Source organism: Anolis carolinensis, unplaced genomic scaffold (assembly GCF_035594765.1).
Source record: "Anolis carolinensis isolate JA03-04 unplaced genomic scaffold, rAnoCar3.1.pri scaffold_9, whole genome shotgun sequence".
NCBI classification, from domain to species: Eukaryota; Metazoa; Chordata; class Lepidosauria; order Squamata; family Dactyloidae; genus Anolis; species Anolis carolinensis.
The window spans coordinates 25,775,866-25,799,348 of NW_026943820.1; the positions used below are offsets into that span (position 1 = coordinate 25,775,866).

Sequence of the window (23,483 nt, forward strand, 5' to 3'; positions counted from 1 at the left end):
ATCTGGCCAAGAAAACCCCATGACAGGGTTGCTTTAGGGTCAACTTAAAGTTGGAAATGCCTTGAAGGCACACAGCAAAGCAAAACATTGTCTGAGATCTTACACAAAGGAAGCGGAATGTAAAGCGTTCAGTCACAGTTCCGCAATGACCTCTTGTTATGGGAATGCAATGTGTAACAAAATATGAACATGGAACAAAATGCCCATGCACCGCTGCCTGGATGATCTGTATGTCCAGTGTCTTTCTGCACATACAACGCTCAATCAAAATGTGTGCCACACATTTTAAATGTGCATTGTCATCATGGAACTGAATGCATACTCTCTGCCTTGGACACCTATTGAAGGCACCAACAGGAGCCTGGGTATAAGTTGTTCTAAACCAACACTGAACAAACATCCAACTGAATGATTAGATGTTTAAATCCTGCCACATTTGTGTCATTTTGGAGAAGGCACTCAAGCTGTGTATGCCGTCACACCCAGGCACCTTTTAAAGCTTTAAGATGTGCTTCTTCCTTTGCCCAGGTGAACTGCGGGGCCTTACTTAGAAGCTCTGGAAATCCCAGTAACCAAAGGCACTTCAAATTGAACAATTAAACTAAATTTTATTTTCACAAAGTCCATGGCAGACTTGGCACACGTAGTTAAGGTTGCAAATATAAACAGTCAACTTACAAAACCTTGCAGATGTTCCTTTCTTGCTTTTCCCCTTTAGTTGCTGGTTTAACTTCCTCCAAAGGCGAAGAGATCCTGAGATCCTCTTTACCCTAGCCCTGAGCTATCAGAAAGAGCAGGTCTATAACTATCTAAGCTCCAAGCTAGTTTTTGAGGTGAAGTAGGTAGAACTTCCTCCAATGGCAGAGAAATCCTGAGATATTCTCTGCCCCAGTGCTAAGCTACTATTTTTTAGAAAGAACAGGTCTTTCCCTATTTATGCTCAGCACTGGTTTTAAAGGCACTTATGATGGCTTTGTCAGAGTTGGCCTGGCTTGGCCACACAAGCACATCTAAGTTCTTTCTTCTTTAGTCTAGAAGGCAAGAGGCTTCTCAAAATGGAGCCTTCTTTCCCCAGGAAAAGGGGTGGTCTCAAGAACAATAAGATACACTTGCAGGCTGCAAGCAGCAAAGACTTTGCTGAGCTGGCTACACACTCTACTAATGGCTAACTATCAGAGTGCTGCAGAATCTGCAACAGCCCTGGAACAAATGCAAACAGGTGCTATTTCTACAACTATGGGCAGCTTGTAAAATCAAACTCCTGGGAGACGGAACACTGTGCTTCTCCTTAAGTTCTGCCTCAGCTCAACAGGTTTTTCTTCCTGCTTCGTGGGAGCAAGAGGGCCCCTTAAGTGCCTTTTCTGTTCTCTTTGCCAAGTCTCTGCAATTCCTGTGTCAAACAGTATGAAAACAAGGGCAGCTCCAAAGTCTGACTTCTTTTGCCCAAAAGGCCCAGAACCGAAGCTTGACCGCAGTCCCAATTGCTCCAGCGTCCAACTGTATGACCATCGATATTAAAAGCATATTGAAGTTATTACTGCAGGCATTGGGCAGCTCAGCTCCGTAATCCAACTCACGTTCCTTCATTAAGTGGATAAAAGTCACTGAGCAGAAACAGTGCAAGGCTCTCTCATCTGCGACAGCAAGCAACAAAGGCTCAATAAATCAGTGCTGTCGCAAATTACCAGCTGGCAGAGATATGTTTTCATTTCTTTGAAATGCCAAAAGGTAAACGGTTTAATTCACAGCATTTGTCTGGAAGCTCTGTAGCAAAGGACTGCATTTGCTCGTGGACAAGACAGACACCACGGTCTGGGCGGCTTTTTCACCGAGGCCAAGGCAAGTGTCCAGCAAAGCTCGGGAACGAGCCGTCAAAGTGGGGAAGGAGGTGATGCTCTCATAGTCCGTCCTGGACAAGAGCTGTTGGGAGCGCAGGACGTCCAGGAGGTGATTCAAACGTCCTTCGGTCATGCAGTGCAGGATGGTCTCTCGTCCACAGGTCAGGATGGAGCAGCTCTTCTGCTGATAGCGGGATCCTGGAGCATAGAGGAGTTAAGAATGAATCCTGAGTAACTTTTGGGCAGCATGGGTTAGAGGTCTGAATATCGGGCTAGGGTCTGAATCCCTACTCAGCCATTAAACTCTCTGGGAATCTTGGATGAGTCACACTCTCTCAGCCTCAGAAACTGCCACTTCCTAATCCTCCAAATCCATTCAAGCATCTAAAACGACTTGCTAAAACACAGATTCACCATGGAGATATCAGGTAGATAATGCTATGTTAGTTAGTTAATACTCCAGTTAGTGAAAAATACAGTTCTAATGGACATGTGGTCACAGCAAGTTAAGCAAATGGAGATCTGGATCCAGAGGGACAGCTGAGTCATGACCACATGAGAAGCATGACGAGAATTGTATCATTTCATGTGGCTCCTATGGGTATCAAAAAAGTGGCAGACATGTGCACAATCTCTTTACCATGCATTCTCTTTGCCATGATAATCTATTGCCATGGACATTGCTTCTCGTTGTGTTGCTGTGAGCTCAGGTGTCTTATTAAACAAGGTCAGAGGCTGTGCTATACATCTCTGCTAAATACAGAAAAAGACTCTGCTGTGTTTTGGTTCAATCTAACTGAGAGAAAATCAGTCCCATGCGCAGCACAGGGAGGACGTGAGAGAGAAGGAATTAATTCACCTAACTACCCAGTGAGTGTTTCGTGTTTGTTTATTTTTACCCCGACAAGGGATGCACCAGCTACCATTGCGTTCATCCTGTTTCAACCCAAACCCATCAGATAATCTCACCTGTTAACGTGTTTTCTGACCAATTCATCTGACGGTTGCTGTAGGTTAAACTATGGCCAGAGTTTTGTACAAATTCTGGAGGTGGCTGCCGCTTGCCTTCGGACTCTTTGCAAAAGGGCAAGGTGCTCCTGCCATTCACACTTGAATCAGGCTTGAGAAAGGAGGATAAGGAATGTGGAGGCGATCCGGGTCCTTCGCTGTTACAGATGGGATGACCTGGAAAAATACAAAAAAAAGATAGATCCAAATGTGAATGTAGGAATCATTGATGTGATAATGAATCCATTCCAAGTTTCCTCCAAACTTTAAAAGTTCAAGCCAAAGTCCTAAACCTACTTTGGGCCTAGCTTTCAGCATTTTGGAAAGATCAGACTAGAATCAGAGAGTTGGAAGAGACCTCTCAGGCCATCCAGTCCAACCCCCTGCCAAGAAGCCGGAAAGTCACATTCAAAGCACCCCTGACAGATGGCCATCCAGCGTCTGCTTAAAAGCTTCCAAAGAAGGAGCCACCACCACACTCTGGGGCAGAGATAGATGGCTACTCCCATGTATGTCAAAAACAAATACGTTGCAGAAGAGATGCAAGATTGCCATCCGGGAAACAAGCTTGAAAACATCTGGATAAGAATCAAGGGAAATGAGACCCAAAAAGATATCTAGGAGTCTAGTGTCTAGATCCGGGGAAGTCATTCTCCCCCTGTGTTCTGCCTTGCTCAGTGGTGTTTAGAATTCTACGATTCTATTAAGTTTTTGCCTAGAAAAATGTCACTTAATCCACTTCCAAAATAATGTTGTTCCACTTTGTACATTCACCACTTGCATCTCGTTGGCATGCTCTCCCAAAGGGCTGATTAAGTGTGTTTCTTAGAGACTCATTTATTTTATTCACTGTTCTTTTAAGTGCACATTTACAAAAAAAGGTGTGCTCATCTGTCTGGTTCCCAGGTACTCCAAACATGTCTTAAAAACCCGGACAAGGGAGAAGTGATATGGGAAGCCACTCATAAGATGACCTTCACCCTTTAGACTTGTTTGTTCAGACTTGTTTTGCATCCTGCTGACAGGTTGGGGATCCTGCTGGGAAAACAATGCTGCCCGATTTCAGCTGCATCCAGCTTTTGGCTGCGTGCGTAGATTTTGGAGTGGATATTTCTCCTTCCTTGAACCAAGTAAAGAGGAACACTCAGCATTTGTCCTTCCAGAGGAAGGAAGGATGTTTCATGATGCTGTTGGCCTTTTGGGTCTGAGCTACGTAGTACGTAGGACAGACTGCTTTTACAATCGGTAACAGACAAAACAAATAGATTTAATCCCCATCAGGCAGGGGCACACAATCCTGTGTGCCTGGAATGGATGGAAAGGGATATTCCCCACTCTGAAATGTGCAAGACGACAGGGAACAGAGCTGATAAATTTTGGAAGCACCTCTCGCTACCTTATTTGCTCCTACCCCAAAATGCATAGCCTTGCCTTGTCCCTAAATGCCACATTTGGAGGCTTTTCTGGGCAATTTTCAACCAAGTAGTGGTCTATTTTTTTTTTTTGCAAGATGAAGTCTCGTATATACTCGAGTATAATATTTCCAATATTTCCAATACAGTAGAGTCTCACTTATCCAAGCTAAACAGGCCAGCAGAAGCTTGGATAAGCGAATATCTTGGATAATAAGGAGGGATTAAGGAAAAGCCTATTAAACATCAAATTAGGTTATGATTTTACAAATTAAACACCAAAACATCATGTTTTACAACAAATATGACAGAAAAAGCAGTTCAATACGCAGTAATGTTATGCTATAATTACTGTATTTACAAATTTAGCACCAAAATATCACGATATATTGAAAACATTGATGACAAAAATGGCCTGGATTATCCAGAGGCTTGGATAAGCGAGGCTTGGATAAGTGAGACTCTACTGTATTTCTATCCCGCCCTTCTCACCTGAAGGGAATCAGGGCGGCGTACAATTGGCAACAATTCGATGCCAACACATCATTAAAAACAACAACATATAAAAATGTATAAGCCAACCCGAATATAAGCTGAGGCACCGGATTTTACCACAAAAAAACTGGGAAAACATTGACTCCAGTATAAGCCGAGGGCGGTAAATTTCAGAAATAAAAATCGATACCAATAAAATTACATTAATTGAGGCATCAGTAGGTGAAATGTTTTTGAATATTTACATCAAGCTCAAATTTAAGATAAGACTGTCCAACTCTGATCAAATCATTATTCTCATCTTCTTCAATGTAAATGTGCTTATGTATCCTTTTAATAATAATAGAGTAAAATAATACATGTAATAATAATAATAATAATAATAATACAGGAAAATGATACAAGTAATAATAGAGTAAAATAATAATGAGGCAAGTGTATATACGGTAATGCAGTTTGGAATTGTATAATATGGTCAAAGTGGACCCATATAATGTAATTTAACTGCATTATATGGGTTTACACTAACCATATAATGTAAATTCTTATTGCATTGTATGGCAATGTAGATCCAACCTATTTCAATACAGTAGAGTCTCACTTATCCAACACTCGCTTATCCAACGTTCTGGATTATCCAACACATTTTTATAGTCAATGTTTTCAATATATCATGATATTTTGGTGCTAAATTCGTAAATACAGTAATTACAGCATAACCTTTCTGCATATTGAACTACTTTTTCTGTTGTACAACATGATGTTTTGGTGCTTAATTTGTAAAATCATAACCTAATTTGATGTTTAATAGGCTTTTCCTTAATCTCTCCTTATTATCCAACATATTCGCTTATCCAATGTTCTGCTGGCCCGTTTACGTTGGATAAGTGAGACTCTACTGTACTAGTAGAAAGTCAGAGGCTAAATAGACGGAAAGTTCAACCTCCAACTACTAACATCTTCCCAAACTTCAAGGCTATGCTTTGGCTGGACAGCTATGCTTGTTGTTGTTGTTCAAGTCGTTTCTAGAGGAGTCTAATATGGTCTGGTGTAAGACAGAACAAAAGAGAGCAGGGGAAATTCTGTCTTGCTATTTCTGTCTTGAAAGTGTTCTTCATAATGAGAGCTCCAAAGGAAAAACAGACGCTTAAGTGCTCTCTCTCCGTCACCAACATGTTTTTCCACCCTGAAGTGTGCATGATTGACTGCAGATTGCCAGAGTAAAACACAGCTGAGTTTCAGTTTTGGAGAGAAAATAGCCTCATGCACAGCAGCAAAGTGTGTTGTGACTAGTGTTAGGCAAAAAAGAAAAATTAAAAAGCCGTGCAAGTTGATATCACGAGAAACTAGAAAGAGCACTTCAAACATATCTTGTAAGAACTGTTTGCATGTCACTGAATTAGATGTTTGCCACTGTGTTTCCTTGGAGTAAAGAGAAAACACATAGGCTATAAATTAAATGAGTAAATAAACAAGTAAGTTGGTTCAATACTCGCTTCAAAAGTAGGGGACGCTGGCGCTTTGTTTCTAAAGTCATTTCCGAATTTTGAAGCAAAAATTTCAAAACTTTCCGAAACTTCCGACTCTTCGTATGTACTTCGTTAATGGCGGATGCGCATGCCGGAAAACATTACAGTAGAGTCTCACTTATCCAAGCCTCACTTATCCAAGTTTCTGGATTATCCAAGCCATTTTTGTAGTCAATGTTTTCAATATATCGTGATATTTTGCTGCTAAATTCGTAAATATAGTAATTACAACATAACATTACTGCGTATTGAACTGCTTTTTCTGTTAAATTTGTTATAAAACATGATGTTTTGGTGCTTAATTTGTAAAATCATAACCTAATTTGATGTTTAATAGGCTTTTCCTTAATCCCTCCTTATTATCCAAGATATTCGCTTATCCAAGCTTCTGCCGGCCCGTTTAGCTCAGATAAGTGAGACTACTGTATCATCAATGGGGAAAATTGAGGGGCCTCTCTCTCCCTCATTTTTTGAGCTATCCTAATGAAATTTGCTACAGTGGTAGAACACCAAAACTACTGTTAGCTCACCAAATCTAAGAATGTTTGACTTATCCTCAGATTTTTGGCAAATTTTCAAAGTTTTTCCCTTTGCAAATGAGCAAGGCTCCCTCCGCTTGCTCCGCTTCTGCAAGCCGGTTTAAGAGCCCCATATAAACCAACCACTCCAGGATGGGAAGGGGATTTCTCTCCTGAATCGCAACGGTTGGTTGAATTAAAACACTTTCTCATATATCCGAAGGTTATCCGAAGGTATTTCGAGGCATGGGAACCAACGCTTCGAATTGGAAGGTTAATTCCGAAGCGCCAAACCAGCTCGGAACCCAGTTCAATATTAATACGATTAACAAATGTATTACAATTAACGACTTTTACGATTTTTTCGCTCAACCCTAGTATATACACTCCACTCGCTTCACTGCCAACAGATCCTCTGAAGATGCCAGCTATAGATGCAGGCGAAATTTACTCAAGGGAAATCCCCTTTTACCACCCATTGTAATGCATTTAAGATCTAATTAAAACATCACCTCTTCTTATCAATGTATCATGGTGAGGATCATTGTTGGTAAGGAATATCCGCTCAGCTTTACTTCCTGGGCCTCTTACACTGCTATCAGGACAAATGTTCGACCAAGTCTGTACTTTCAGATCAATGTCCTTGTTGGGCCCATTGTTGTTCTGGGCACAAAGGATCTGAAACAATGAGAAAAAAGTGATACTTCATTCACATAATAACACCGATCGATTTTATTTCTATCCCATCTCTCTTCAAATAATGTATCAACAGAATTATCAACATGGGGAAAAAAGCAGTTGATCATTATGGAGGATTGTGGAGTTTCACAATATATAATAGAGAGGATTTTTCAAATTTGCCAGAATTGCAAAGGCTTTTATTTCTGCTGCTACCAAACTGCAGAGGATTTGAACTTGCTACTTCTATCAATACTTTATTCAGGAGCCTCTTCTAGGTTAGGATATTGAGAGAAATACACATGACACTTTATGTGAGGAGAAACAAGAAATGATTATTTATTTGTAGTTTGAACAGTAAATATGCATGATGATTTCATTAACACTGAACAGTAAAGATGCTTAGCGGTTTCATTAAAGGCGTATGCTTTTCTCTTCAAAGGATGTTTATATGACTTGTTTCTGTGTAAACAAGTTCCTTCACCAACGCAACAGAAACAGGACAATTTACTTCTTGGATTTAAACAGTAATACTATGAACTTTAGAGTTCACAAATATAGTTTTCAGCCCTTCCTTTCCTGAAGACTTTAACTATATTTCCTCAAAGAGGCTTCCTTTTTAAAAGACAGTTCCCAACTAACTGACTTTCAAACTCCAACTGCTAACTGACTGGATTCCAAATCCCTAACTGAAAAATAACCCTGGCTCCAACTGTCACTTTGGCTTTGCCCATCTCTAGTTGCTAAACAACTTCTCATTTGCATCAGCCAATCAGACTACATCTATGGTAATGGATGCTTGACTGTTCTTCCCCCTTGCTCCGCTGAGCTTCTGTAAGTAAGGCCTGCAAAATGGCCGCACAATCAGCCCTGCCCACAAAATGACCACACACCAAGGTGGGCCACTTACCAACCTTGTAAGGTAGGCAAGATCCGTTATAATCATCATGAATCATTTCTACCACTTCTTCCTTTTTTAGCTCAAGGATATGATAGAGATAATTAATTGTAATGTAGAGGCTCGAGGATATAGAGATGGAATTCCAGATAACTGGGAATCAGACTTCTTAATAGAATAACTGTTATGCCCAAACATGACAAGAGTACACAGATGTGTTTCTCTAGCTATCCAGGCAATTACTCATGTGCTTTTGGATTGTTCCAGATACAATTATCTTCCCTATCTCCATTTCCATCTCTTTATCTACATACACACATTAATGTCCGATGCTGACAAATACCTATCTTTTAGAATATCTAAGTTTCTGTCAATGTTTTGCAACTGTATAAACGGTAGGCCTCAAGGCTTTAGGTACAATTAGGAGGCATTTTAAATCTTATAATGCTATAACGATTTAGCTGTTGGGTTTTAATAGTCTATAATGGAAAATTGCTAAATTCAAATGAATTTCTTACCACTCAGAAACAGGAGAACTCCAGACAGCAAATAATCAAGGACCAGTTAACACCTCCCAAACAGAGGTTGCCTCCTGGAAACAAAGGCCAGACCACCTCTATGCAGATGCCCTCACTGATTGACTTTGCTGCTTCATGGCTACTCGATCCTATTAAACCTTGCTAATTGTAACATTCACATTTGCTTTAAACACACAAGGGTTCTGTTTTAGTGTGAAATGTTCAATCAATTGTTGCTGTTGGATTGTGTATATGTGTTCCGGCAAGCATTCCAGCAGTCCAGGAGTTAATTACATGCCAGCCCTGATTGATTGCCTGCAGGGCCAGTGGGTCAAGACTTCATTTCAACTACGTGGACGGAACATCCGTCATGAACTGTGGAATGCAGGGAGGTGCTTGCTAACACTGATAATGGACTCGGCAAGCCGAGAGGATGCACCATGTTTTGTCCTTGCCGAGGAAACGTGTCCAGAGAGTGATGGTAATTAGTGTTGCAAATGACTTGTAAATAAAGTCTTTAGAACCGCTGGGATCAGCAGATAATTTACGACTGAGCTGTCGTTTGTCAGTACCACTTTCGCCGCTGCCTGATGAGGAGAAGGTGAGACCTGACTTGGTTCTTTCTCCCACCCTGGCCATCCCACAGATATACACTCCACTTGCTTCACTGTCAACAGAACCTCTGAAGATGTCAGCCATAGATGCAAGCAAAACGTTAGGAGAGAATGCTGCTGGAACATGGCCATACAGCCCAAAAAACTCACAGCAACCCTGTGATTCTGGTCATTAACACCTTCAACAACACAAAGTCAAGATAGACCGGGGCCGGGCTGTGGCGCAGCTGGCTAGTAACCAGCTGCTATAAATCACTACTGACCGAGAGGTCATGAGTTCGAAGCCCGGGTTGGGTTAAGCCTCCGACCATAAAAAAAAAAAATAGCCCCGGCTTGCTGTTGACCTAGCAGCCCCGAAAGACAGTTGCATCTGTCAAGTAGGGAAAATTTAGGGACGCTTTATGCGGGAGGCTAATTTAACTAATCTACAACACCATAAAACTGCTCACAAGGAAAAGAAGAGGAAGAACAGCCACCAATGGATGGTGAAGCAACAGCTCCCCCTGTGGCCGGAATCGTGAAGCTGGAAAGATGTTAAAAAAAATGCCTCTGTGTCTGTCTAAAACTGAATGTTGTTTGTCTGTTGGCATTGAATGTTTGCCATATATGTGTTCATTGTAATCCGCCCTGAGTCCCCTTTGGGGTGAGAAGGGCGGAATATAAATACTGTAAATAAATAAATAAATAATAATAAATAGACAATAATGAACTAGAAGGACCAATGGTGCCACTCAAAGTGTTCCCATGCTCACCTCCAAATTGTGCCTATCCCTTTCGAGGACATGAGCAACTGGACCTTTGGCAGCATCGATGGCACAGTCCTGAAAGAGAGAATTAGAGTAAATAATTGGAGGCATGACTATCCCCACAGATGAGTCCGGGAAAATGCCATCCCCAACATGGACACAAGTTTTACCTCTGCGATTCCAAACACGATGACATTTTGCAGTTGCATCTCCTACTGTCATGTTTCATTGGAGTGACATACTAATGGATTACAACTCACCTTTACATGAATCAGGTTGTATATTGCATCCGAAATCGTCTCTTTTCTGAACGTGCCAAGAATATCCTGTAGAAGTGCTGTGCATTCTGTAAAAGGAAACACACACACACACACACACACAACCTGCATTTATTATAATAATAATAACTTTATTTTTATTCCCAAGGTGGCTAACATAGGTATAGTACTTGGGCTGTATCATGAGAAAGGATGACTCACTAGAAAAGCTTAGTAAGATACAAGGAGGAAGGAAAAGAATAAGATCGCTATCCAGATGACGAGACTCAACCAAGGAAGCCACAGCCCTGACTTTGCAAGATCTGAGCAGGGCAAGGAATAATGTTGTTTTATTCATAGAACAGCCATAAGTTGAGGTGTTGGGTAGTTTCCAGGCTGTATGGCTATGTTCTAGAAGCATTTTCTCCTGACGTTTCATCTGCATCTTCAGAGGATCCTATGAGAATGCCAGCGACAGATGCAGGCGAAACGTCAGGAGAAAATGCTGCTAGAACACGGCCATGCAGCCTGGAAACCACACAACACCCCAGTGATTTGGTTTCGACAATACAGTTGAGTTTATTTGTTTATTTGTTTATAGTACAGTAGAGTCTCACTTATCCAACATTCACTTATCCAACGTTCTGGATTATCCAACGCAGTTTGCCTCCTGCCCCGATCCACAGCTGTTTCTCTAGGCAGCAAGGATTGAACTTTTTATAGATTTAATTTCTGACAATCTTGCTACTGTAAGTTCAATTTTTGCAGTTCTATCTTTTTTGTAGTCAATTTGTTAGTAGTCAATGTTTTCAATATAATGCAATGCTTTGGTGCTAAATTCATAAATACAGTAATTACTACATAACGTTACCATGTTTTGGACTACTTTTTCTGTCGATTTGTTGTAAAACATGATTTTTTGGTGCTGGTTTGTAAAATCATAATGTGATTTGACGTTTAATAGGCTTTTCCATAATCCCTCCTTATTATCATGAAATAAAGACAGATGACCACAGATATTGTGTGTCATAGTTTGCAAAGGCACTGTGCTGTGTGTGTTAACTGGAAAATGAAGTGCATGAAGCCGATTGGCTGAGCCTGCAAAGACCTAGGGATTGATTTGATACTGGGGTGTTGTATGTCTTTCGGGCTGTGTGGCCATGTTCCAGAAGTATTCTCTCCTGACGTTTCACCCACATCTATGGCAGGCATCCTCAGAGGTTGTGAGGTATGGATAAACTAAGTAAGGAAAGGAAAAAATATATATCTGTGTAGAGTCCAGGGTGTGGCAAGAGACCTTTGTCACTGGGAAGCCAGCATTAATGTTTCAGTTAATCACCCTAATTAGCATTGGAAAGGTTTTTGTCTCTTGCCTGGGGGCATCCTTTGTTCAGTCATTAGCTGTTCTCTGCCCTCAGAGTGTTGGTTCCCATCTACTGTTTTGATTTTGGAGTTTTGTAATACTGGTAGCCAGATTTTGTTCATTTTCATGGTTTCTTCCTTTCTGTTGAAGTTGTCCACATGCTTGTGGATTTCAATGGCTTCTCTGTGTAGCCTGACATGATAGTTGTTGGAGTGGTCAAGCATTTCTGTGTTCTCAAATAATATCCTGTGTCCAGGCTGGTTCATCAAGTGCTCTGCTATGGCTGATTTCTCTGGTTGAATTAGGATGCCCCCAGGCAAGAGACAAAAACCTTTCCAATGCTAATTAGGGTGATTAACTGAAACATTAATGCTGGCTTCCCAGTGACAAAGGACTCTTGCCACACCCTGGACTCTCCACAGATATATATTATTTCCTTTCCTTACGTAGTTTCTCCATACATCACAACCTCTGAGGATGCCTGCCATAGATGTGGGCGAAACGTCAGGAGAGAATACTTCTGGAACATGGCCACACAGCCCAAAAGACATACAACAACCCTGTGATCCCGGCCATGAAAGCCTTCGACAACACACTGATTTGATACTGTTTCTGTACTGCTGCTGCAGAACCAGTTTGGACAGGTTTTTCAATGCTGGCTAAGTACTGCTAGAGAGCAGTGTGTACTCTGAGAGGCCTTGCAATTTTGAGGCCTGTTTGATGCTGAGTTGTGGACTGAGAAAGAACTATTTATGACTGTGGACTTCTATAAGTGATCAGAGAGACCATTGTAAATACAGTAGAGTCTCACTTATCCAACATTCGCTTATCCAACGTTCTGGATTATCCAACACATTTTTCTAGTCAATGTTTTCAATACATCGTGATATTTTGGTGCTAAATTTGTAAATACAGTAATTACTACATAGCATTATTGCCTATTGAACTACTTTTTCTGTCAAATTTGTTGTATAACATGATGTTTTGGTGCTTAATTTGTAAAATCATAACCTAATTTGATGTTTAATAGGCTTCCCCTTAATCTCTCCTTGTAATAATAATAATAATAATAATAATAATAATAATAATAATAATAATAATAATAATAATAACTTTATATTTATACCCCAAAGGGGACTCAGGGCGGCTTACATGGGGCCAAGCCCGAATAAAAACAGTAGCAGTATAAAACTGCACAATTAAAAAATTTTAAACATTAGCCAATAAAAAAACAAGAACTAATAAAAACATGGATTAAAACGGAGAGATTGTAAAAGTAGACTGGGTAAGGTGCACCATATAAATATTGTAAACACAAGGTGACTGATAAAGTGCTGCAAATTCTTGGAAGTGCAAATTGGGATGGGAATAGACCCTGTGTCTTTATCAAGTTGACAAAGGTAAAAAGTGCAAACCGGTACAAGAATGGTCACAGATACAGATTGCTTCTGAATATGTTGTTATCCAACATATTCACTTATCCAATGTTCTGCCAGCCCGTTTATGTTGGATAAGTGAGACTCTAATGTACTACTGTTTTTGTTCTCTTGGAATCAGTAAAGTTCCTGTGTTTTTGTTCTGCAAACCTGAGCGGCATGTTATTGTTCTGCAGTTGACTCTGGATCACGGGCACATGGAAGAGCTTCCATTTATCATCATCAATCCGTAACATTGTGGTCCACGTGATGAGGTGGTTTATGGCATCTAACAACAAGTTATTGACCAATCAATACTTGGTCAGAAAGTAGAAAATGCACATTATTACCTGCAGCATTTGGCCTCTTAAAGGGTTCATGGTGCCAGCACAAAACGACGAGTTGCACCAGTTTGTTGCGATGCGGCAGGCTGCTTGCTATGAACGGCGGTTCAACCCCAGGCCGCACTCCACCGCAGACTCCAGTCATGGCTTCAAGCAAAGTCTTCTTGCCTGCAGGAGGAAAAGAAAGCATGCGGAGAATGACACTGGTCAACGAAAGCAGACAAGGGCCACGAGAGGGCAGCACGGCATTGCATGAAGCTGCAATTTCCGTCATTTTTCCATCTGCGTTTGGCATTCGCTCTTACTTCTGTCACTAAGGCAGACAGTAGGTAGAATCCTACTGATTCACAATACTGTTTGCTCCATTTTTCCCAGGGTGACTATGCAGCTTTTTTCCCTTGGCTGCCAAGGAAAATGGGAGTCTGGCCAATGTTTGTGCAAGGCTTAGAGAGAATTAAGTTTGCCAAAGGTGTTACTATATCCACATTTGCTGTTTCCAGTCAAGAACTAACCAGCCAAATCCAGCTGATTATTGATGCCGGTCATTAATACAAGCCATGGAGAAGGGACAGGTGCAGAAAGGAGGGAGCAAATAATCCACTATCTGCTTTGAACTGGGTTATCTGAGTCCACACTGCCATATAATCTAGTCCAAAGCAGATAATCTGGATTTTATCTGGCACTGTAGAAGGGCCTACATTCCCACTCAAACCACTATGCCACACTGGCTCTTCACTCATGTACACACACAAGCACAATTGCCCGTCCACATTTGTGGGTGTAACTTTTGAAGATATTATTATTTACAGATGTGATTCATATATTTATTTATTTATTTATTTACAGTATTTATATTCCGCCCTTCTCACCCTGAAGGGGACTCAGGGCGGATCACATTATATACATATAGGGCAAACATTCAATGCCCATATACACATAGAACTGAGACAGAGACAGACGCAGAGGTAATTTAACCTTCTCCTGAGGGGATGTTCGATTCTGGCCACAGGGGGGAGCAGCTGCTTCATCATCCACTGTGAAGGCACCTCCTCATTCCAATGTTGTAAATTAGTTAAATTTGCCTCCCCACTTTATAAGTGGTACCTTATTTACTACTTGATAGATGTAACTATCTTTCGGGTTGCTAGGTCAGCAATGGGCAGGGGCTATTTTTTATTTTTTAATTGACGGGTGCTCACCCCGCCATGGGCTGGCCTCAAACTCATGACCTCATGGTCAGAGTGATTTATTGCAGAAGGCTGCTCACCAGCCTGCGCCACAGCCCGGCCCCACATACTCTCTCTAGCAATCTCTAGATCCTTCAGTGTAATCCTATGACTAGTTGGCCACACTAGAGGACCCAATCAGTGTGAATCATGAATGTCAAACTCACATCTGGACTTCACTATATTTTACATCTTTGTTCTGTATATTTTAATATATGTATTTTTAGAAATACGTTTAACATGTGTATTTTATATAATGTTTAGAATGACTACGTGTTTTTATCTATGTTGTAACCCGACTTGAGTAACTAGGAGAGGTGGATAAGAAATAAAATTATTATTATTGGGTTGCTGTGAGTTTTTCAAGATGTATGGCTATGTTCCAGCAGCATTCTCTCCTGACATTTCGCCCGCATCTGTGGATAATGGCATCTTCAGAGGTCTAATGGAAGTGAAGCAAGTGAAGTATGTATATGTATGTATGTGTGTGTGTGTATATATGTGTGTGTATATGTGTGTGTGTGTGTGTGTGTGTGTGTATATATATATATATATATATATATATATATACACAGTAGAGTCTCACTTATCCAACATAAACGGGCCAGCAGAACGTTGGATAAGCGAGTATGTTGGTTAATAAAGAGAGATTAAGGAGAAGCCTATTAAACATCAAATTAGTTTATGATTTTAAAAATTAAGCACCAAAACATCATGTTATACAACAAATTTGACAGAAAAAGTAGTTCAATATGCAGTAATGCTATGTAGTAATTACTGTATTTACGAATTTAGCACCAAAATATCACGATGTATTGAAAACATTGACTACAAAAATGCGTTGGATAATCCAGAACGTTGGATAAGCGAATGTTGGATAAGTGAGACTCTACTGTATATATAATGTCCAGGGTGGGAGAAAGAACCCTTGTCTGTTTACAGCAAATGTGAATGTTGCAATTTGCAAGCTTGAATAGCACTGAGTAGCCACGAAGCTGCAAAGTCAATCAGTGAGGGTATCTGCATAGAGCTAGCCTGGCTGTTGTAGCTTGGAGGCATCCTCTGTTTGGAAGGTGTTAACTGGCACTGGATTGTTTGCTGCCTGAAGTTCCCATGTTGTTGTTGTTATTATTATTATTGTCGCTGTTATTAATAGTAATAATAATAATAATAATAATAATAATAATAATAATAATTCCTAGAAAGGTATCTCATAGGTTAAAATAAATGGGTGGTTTTTATTTGTGGTTTTCCTGTGCCCTTAACCCAAGAGAAGTTGGAAGGCTGACTCTGTGTGTGTATATATATTAGGTATATGTACATTCAATTCAGTTATGTGTGTACACAACTACGGCTTTCAAGAAAATGAGGGTCGAACATGCTGCCTGGTTGACAAGGATGAAAAGGAAAATTGGGGAAGAAGGAATGGAATGGATTATTATTCTGAAAGAATAATAAAGAATATGAAACACTCTTACAGATGTCCCTTGATGTAATAGAAAGAGGGAACAGATTCATGCATGATTACATCTTGGAAAGGATCAAATCAAAGAGGAAGAGATTTGAAAAAGTTTGTGCAAAGTTAAAGGGAAAAGATGACGAAAGGCGTCCGAATGCCTACCTCTCAAGGGTTTCTGTCTGCTTAGAACTTCCCAGCACATCATTCCAAAGCTGGACACAAATATTAAAAAAATAGCCATGTATTAGTTCAGAATATTTGCTCCATAAATTAGCAAATTAACAAACACAAGAAAACCTTACACAAAAACCATCTCCATTTTTATTTTTTGACCGTATATCTATTCCAACTATTCTGAAGACAGAATAAGCCGACCCGAATATAAGCCGAGGCACTTAATATTACCACAAAAAAACTGGGAAAACATTGACTCCAGTATATGCCGAGGGTGGTAAATTTCAGAAATAAAAATAGATACCAATAAAATTACATTAATTGAGGCATCAGTAGGTTAAATGTTTTTGAATATTTACATAAAGCTCAAATTTAAGATAAGACTGTCCAACTCTGATCAAATCATTATTCTCATCTTCTTCAATGTAAATGTGCTTATGTATCCCTTTAATAATAATAGAGTAAAATAATACATATAATAATAATAATAAATTATACATGAAAATAATACAAGTAATAATAGAGTAAAATAATAAATGCAATAATAATAATAAGATCAGAGTGAAATAATAAATGTATAAATAATAATAATAATAATAATAATAATAATAATAATAATAATAATAATAATAGAGTAAAATAAATGTAATGGTAGCAACAATAATAGAGAAAAATAATAAATGTAATACAGTAGAATCTCACTTATCTAAGCCTCTGGATAATCCAAGCCATTTTTGTAGTCAATGTTTTTAATATATCATGATATTTTGCTGCTAAATTCGTAAATACAGTAATTGCAACATAACATTACTGCGTATTGAACTACTTTTTCTGTCAAATTTGTTGTATAACATGATGTTTTGGTGCTTAATTTATAAAATCATAACCTAATTTGATGTTTAATAGGCTTTTCCTTAATCCCTCCTTATTATCCAAGATATTCACTTATCCAAGCTTCTGCCGGCCCATTTAGCTTGGATAAGTGAGACTCTACTGTAATACCAATAATATTAGAGAAAAATAATAAATGTACCATATATTCTCGAGTATAAGCTGACCTGAATATAAGCCAACCAGGACCCTCACCCAAGTATAAGCCGAGGGGGGCTTTTTCGGTCTTTAAAAAAAGGGCTGAAAACTAGGCTTATTCTCGAGTATATACATTATTATTATTATTATTATTATTATTATTATTATTATTATTATTATTATTATTTAGCAGTGTAGAAGGGCCTCAGTTTGCATTTAATTTGGGGACAAATATTGCTTTGCTATCGCCTATCACATTGGGGATGAGGTTGCGTTTTTATTTGGTATTACTTGGTATATTTAATCATTTCTGCATGTTTGCTGCAATCCATCCTGAGAATTGTAAGTTATGGGGCAGCATATACATACCATAAACCCACGAACAAACAAATGAAATGTTTCAAGTGATGCTGTTTTGATTTAAACGCTCACCTGTACATGTCACCTTCTTGTGAGAAGCAGCCTCCTTGAAGGATTTCCGGTGAGAGGTAAAGCAAATCCCAACTGCTTCTATTGTTACAGTTCTGCAGGAGTGAATGGATTTGCTGACTTCTCCATGTGCCTAAGCCATAATCTGTTATCTGCAAGAAGGAAGTGCCAATTGAAGAAAAGGCATTAAAGAGTATCTCTTTCATGCTACACAATTACAACCCTTGTAAACCACTTTAAATGCCATGGCGATAGCCTTGTCAAAGGCCTTCCTGAAATTCAGATATGCCACATCCATGGCGTTCCCTGTATCTACCCATATTGTAACTCTATTTAAAAAAGAGAACAAATTAGTCTGGCATGAATTGTGATGGCACGCCCAAGCTTTTGGGAAAACTATAGTGTCTGGCTTTACTTGGGAGCTATCTGTATACCTGTCAGGATGTGATCGCCCAGCATTCACACTGAGCTGATCTATTCCCATCCTGCCAGAGCAACTGGGATGGAGATAGCCTAATTGATAAGAGCCAAATGCCTAAGAGGATTGATTTGTGGCCTGCTCTGACCTCCGAGCCTGGGAAAGGACTGTCAACAGATAGGTGTGAATGTGGAAGGGGGGGGGGGTCGGGGAAAGTAGTAGTTTGATATGCTGAGGTCTGGGCGGGTCTCAGTCAGTAGTAGCTTCGTTTTCATCTTGGCAAGAAGGACATCAATAAAGTGTTTCCACGGAGCTACCTGTGTGAGCCTGCTTTGTGTCCTATAACTTCCAAGGACTGACAATACCTTCTGTTAAGATCAAGATTCTTAACATACAGAGGAACTTTAGGCAAGATGAAAGTTAACCAAAACAAGTTTACTGAAAACAGGAAGAACAAAGGGCTAACTCCACCCGGGACTATTTTAAGATAGCTTAAAACAATAACATTATGAAAGGAAATTTTGCTGGTTGCAGTCATCTCTCTGGAATCATTGAAAGTCTTTTGCCTCTGATGCCAAGTGATGAATTATAAGGTGGTGTTTATAAGCTGTCTTGGTCTTCTATTTTGTGAAACTTGGGCTGACCACAAGCTTCTGTTGTCTCTGATGGTTTAAGAATACTGCTAAATGCAGTGTTTGCTAGCGCTAAGGATGCCTGTTTTGGATTGCTGAGCCTAAGATTACCTCTAGTCACTGTAGCTTTGATGCAAGAAAGCTATGCGTAGGGAAATGGAACAGACCAACTAAGACTGGCATCTAGGGTGATTTTATTCTCCAATAGTGTAGAAATTGAAGTATCTACCCTATTGGGAAAACCTAAACAGAAGGAACTAAAGCAAAGGAGAGGAAAAATCGGAGCCAAGACTTCACATGACTTGTTCGTTCCATGTTCAACCTGTATTGATAAGGCATGCTGTCAACTGAAAGGAAAACAGAGGAAACAACATGCACCTTAGCTCTGTAGTCCCGATCTATCAGAACATTGGACGGCTTCAGGCTGCGATGAAGGACGGGCGGCTGCAAACTGTGCAGATAATTCAGGCCTTCGGACACGTCCGAGAGGATTCTCACAGAAAGAGGAAAAGGCAGATCTGGGCAGAGATCATGCTGAGAAAAAAACAGAAACAAAACACAAGAAAGAACAATACAATACATTCCTAAAAAGTTGCCCTGTTGAGTAACACCTTCCAAACATAGGATGCCTCCAGGCAACAAAGACCAGGCTTCCTCTATGCAGATAACCTCACTGATTGGCTTTGCAGCTTCATGGCTACTCAATGCTATCCAAACTTGCTAACTGCAACATTCACACTTGCTTTAAACAGACAAGGGTTCTTTCTCCCACCCTGGACATTCCACAGACACTCCACTTGCTTCACTGTCAACAGAACCTCTAAAGATGCCAGCCACAGATGCAGGTGAAACATCAGGAAAAAATTCTGCTGGAACATGGACATACAGCCCAGAAAACTCACAGTAACTCAGTGATTTGGGGCATAAAAGCTTTCGACAACACAGAACCGATTTTTCTGTCTCTTACATACTTCATGGATGAGCGAACTGAGCGATCCATTGTGCATCCATTCTGTGACGATGCCAAGAAAACCCTGGAAGTGGCAGATGCCGACGGAAGGCACAAGCCTGTTGCATTGCATGCGCCGAGTGCGAGCCACCTCTTGAAGTAGTGCCTTTAAATCCCTACAAATATATTAAGAATGCAAAAAAGAGCAATTTTTAAGCACTGTTTTAGATGGGGTGAATGATCATTCTGCTCCCGTTTGATGAGTTCGGTAGAGTTCAGCACGGCAACTTATCACATTGAGACATGTTCCAGTCGTAAGACACTTCAGCCTCTTTTCAAGCACGGAGAGGCACTGAGTTTCCCATCCTGTTTCATTGGCCAACCATTAGCAGTCTCTTGTATCCTATGGAGTTTGATGCAAAACCATATGATCCCATGGAAAGAAATGGTTTTGATCGGGATCACGGTCTCTTGTCACAGAACAATAATATCTCATGGCAAGAAGTGGTTTGAAACTGGTGTCGGTCTCCTTTAATGTAAGAGGGTTTGGGCAGGGAAAAGGAGCTTTTATTTTTTTGGATAGTGTTATTTCTCCTGATTAAAAACAAAAATGTAATACTGACCTTGTGATATATGTAACATGAATGTGATGGCAGGCCAGAGCTTAAGGGGAAAAAAACCTATAGTGTTTGGCTGTACTCGGTGGCTATCTGTATACCTTCTGTTAAGATCAAGACCCTTAACATACAGAGGTACTTTAGACAAGGTGAAAAGATAACCAAAATGAGTTTACTGAAAACAAGATGAATAAAGGTTTAACTCCACCTGGGATTATTATAAGATAGTTTAGACCAATAAATCACGAAAGGAGATTTTGCTGGTTGCGGTCATCTCTCTGAAGTCCTTGAAAGTCTTCTTCCTCTGATGCAAAGTAATGGTTTACAAGCTGGTGCTCTTAAGCTGTCTTAAACTTCTTTGGCTGATCTAAAGCTTCTGTTGTCTCTGGGACTGGTGGTATATGAATACTGGCTGAATGCAAGTGCTAAGGATTGCTTGGGCCTAGGAATACCAGACAATTCCCAAGCCTCTGTACCTCTGCTGCAGAAATACATCCTCTTCACAAAAAAGCAAGCAAGGAAGTTAAACTGGAAACCCACCTCTCTGTTGTGTTCCGATTACTTAAGAGCTTCAAAGAGACATCCATATTCCCGGGAGCGTGGAAGGCTTTGAGAGCGAACCCGACTCCCGTCTTCATCAGGGAAATGCTCTCCAGATCCTTCTGGGAAATGATGGGCACCGGACTGGATGACATCTTGTAATGTTTGGCAAGCGGAACTGAAAAAGAAAGGAACTATGTTGCCTTTGCCTGTTTTCAAAGTAAATTGGTGTTGGTATACAGACAGTCCCCAAGTTAAAAACATCCAACTGGTTGCGCTTCAAGCGGAATTCGGTTTAGTCCAACAAAGACACAATAACTTTGCACAGTTGCCAATGGAAAAACATAAGACTTTGCTCTTTTCAGCAGAGTCCAAATATAAACTTGCAGAGTTACATCAAAAACAAATCTCATGGCATAACAAACTTACATAGTCCTTGTAAACATTGCACGACCCAAAGAGCATGGCTTCTTCTTCTTCCAAAGGAGAGAGAGCAAGACCAAAACCTCACAACCTCTGAGGATGCCTGCCATAGATGTGGACGGAACGTCAGGAGAGAATACTTCTGGAACATGACCAGACAGCCCGGAAAATATACAACAACCCTGTGATCCCGGCCATGAAAGCCTTCGACAACACAAGACCAAAACCGAAACCAAAAGTAGGAGCAGGAGTGTATCCCAATACACACACAGCCACACCCCACCGGATCTGGTCCAAACTTAACTGCTTAAGGGTTCAGTGTGCTCTCTGGTTAAACATCAATTTCCACTTAAACCCCTCCAGTAGGCTCAGTTGGTCATGGGGGTTCTGCGTGCCAAGCTTGGTCCAGGTCCATCATCGGTGGAGGTCACAGTTTCCCTGGTTATGGGTGAACTACAACTCCCAGAAAGAAAGGTTAGCACCTCCCAAATGCCTCCAGTAATAAAATTTCAACATATCAGGTTTGTGTGCCTAGCTGGTACAGATCCATCAGTGTTTGGGTTCACAGCTCTGGATGTAGGTGAACTACAACTCCTCCAAATCAAGGTGAATTTTCCCCCAAAGAGCTCCAGTATTGTTTGCTGGTCATGAGGGATATGTGTGCCAAGTTTGGTCCAATTCCATCTTTGGTGGAGTTCAGAGTGCTCCTTGATTGCAGGTGAACTATACATCCCAATACCCATAACTCCAAAATGTCCAGGCCAATTCCCCTCAAAACCCACCAGTATTCAAATTTGGGCATATCGGGTATGCACGCCAAGTTTGGTCCAGATCCATCATTGTTTGGATATACTGCTAGGTATCAGCTTGAGTTCCTGCCAACCTAGCTGTTTGAAAACATGCCAATGTGAGTAGATCAATAGGTACTGCTCCGGCGGGAAGGTAAGGGCGCTCCATGCAATCATGCCGGTCACATGATCTTGGAGGTGCCTACGGACAACGCTGGCTCTTGGGCTTAGAAATGGAGATGAGCACCAACCCCTCAAAGTCGGACACGACTGGACTTAATGTCAGGGGAAAACCTTTACCTTTACCTAACATAATATATTGCATTTATATATACTTGTAAACCGCCCTGAGTCCCCTTCGGGGTGAGAAGGGCGAGATATAAATGTCGCTAATAACAAATAAATAAATAAATTCACCAAGCCTTGCAAGCTCAGAGTAACCAGGTGGAATAAAGCAAACCTTTTTTATTTCTTCATCCTTTACAGATGATCTCTGTAACCGAAATCATTTGGTGCTTAGAACTAAACCCGCCATAAAGAAAACTTTTAAGCCGACTGTCCTTGATAAGCAATTTTTGCTAGAGTTGCACTGTCATTCAAATGGTAACAATGAGGAGGAAATGAAGGGAATAGGAATGGAAACCTACCTCAAAGAAAAAGGAGCGCAGCACTCGCTGGACAGACCATGCTCACGGAGTTCAGGAGACGTTGTCTTGCAAACAGATCTGCAACAGTCTTGAGGCATCTGGTTCTTATGAGTCACTTGCATTGCTAAACTCCTCCCTTATTGGCTGCTGATCCAGGCCACAAAATTTCCCCCAGGCTGTCCAGCAAAGAGACGTAACTCTTTCGTGACTGCAAATAGCTTTCAATTTCAGATATTACTGAACCAAACCTCCTGACAATCTGGGCAGAAGTGGATGAGCATGTTCATCATTCAATAAATGCAAATGATGATCATGATGTGAGGAAGGGAAGACCCACAAACAACACAATAACCAAAACAGGAGTGTAAATGTATGGACAGTTTCAACAGAAAGGATGTTTTACTCACTACCGTATATACTCAAGTATAAGCTGACCCAAATCTTACCACAAAAAACTGGGAAAACATTAACTCCAGTATAAGCCGAGATACCAATAAAATTACATTAATTGAGGCCTCA

General features: G+C 40.5%; 1 protein-coding gene across 2 annotated transcripts; it reads right to left on the bottom strand.

The window, feature by feature from the left end:
• Positions 1-588: 588 nt before the first annotated feature.
• Positions 589-23,483, bottom strand: LOC103279342 (receptor-interacting serine/threonine-protein kinase 2). 2 transcript variants are annotated; one of them, XM_062961694.1, is made up of 12 exons: positions 22,965-23,483; positions 21,536-21,632; positions 19,972-21,284; positions 19,379-19,534; positions 17,954-18,102; positions 16,481-16,530; positions 13,640-13,801; positions 10,515-10,600; positions 10,261-10,329; positions 7,313-7,478; positions 2,808-3,023; positions 589-2,036 (listed from the first exon to the last, which is right to left on the bottom strand). In XM_062961694.1, exons 3-12 carry the CDS (start codon positions 20,080-20,082, stop codon positions 1,738-1,740), a joined length of 1,464 nt encoding a protein of 487 aa, XP_062817764.1. In that variant the 5' UTR covers positions 20,083-21,284; positions 21,536-21,632; positions 22,965-23,483; the 3' UTR covers positions 589-1,737. The 2 variants fall into 2 exon arrangements, with proteins under 2 accessions (XP_062817764.1, XP_008112157.2); XM_008113950.3 differs by lacking the exon at positions 21,536-21,632.

Excerpts from the sequence above, each read along its gene's own strand:
- LOC103279342 (XM_008113950.3), bottom strand. The coding sequence starts at position 20,082 with ATGCAATGCAACAGGCTTGTGCCTTCCGTCGGCATCTGCCACTTCCAG. Across the intron at positions 18,103-19,378 it reads ATCGGGACTACAGAGCTAAG|ATAACAGATTATGGCTTAGG; the intron begins GTGCATGTTGTT and ends TCCTTCTTGCAG. Across the intron at positions 2,037-2,807 it reads GTCAGAAAACACGTTAACAG|GATCCCGCTATCAGCAGAAG; the intron begins GTGAGATTATCT and ends TCTATGCTCCAG.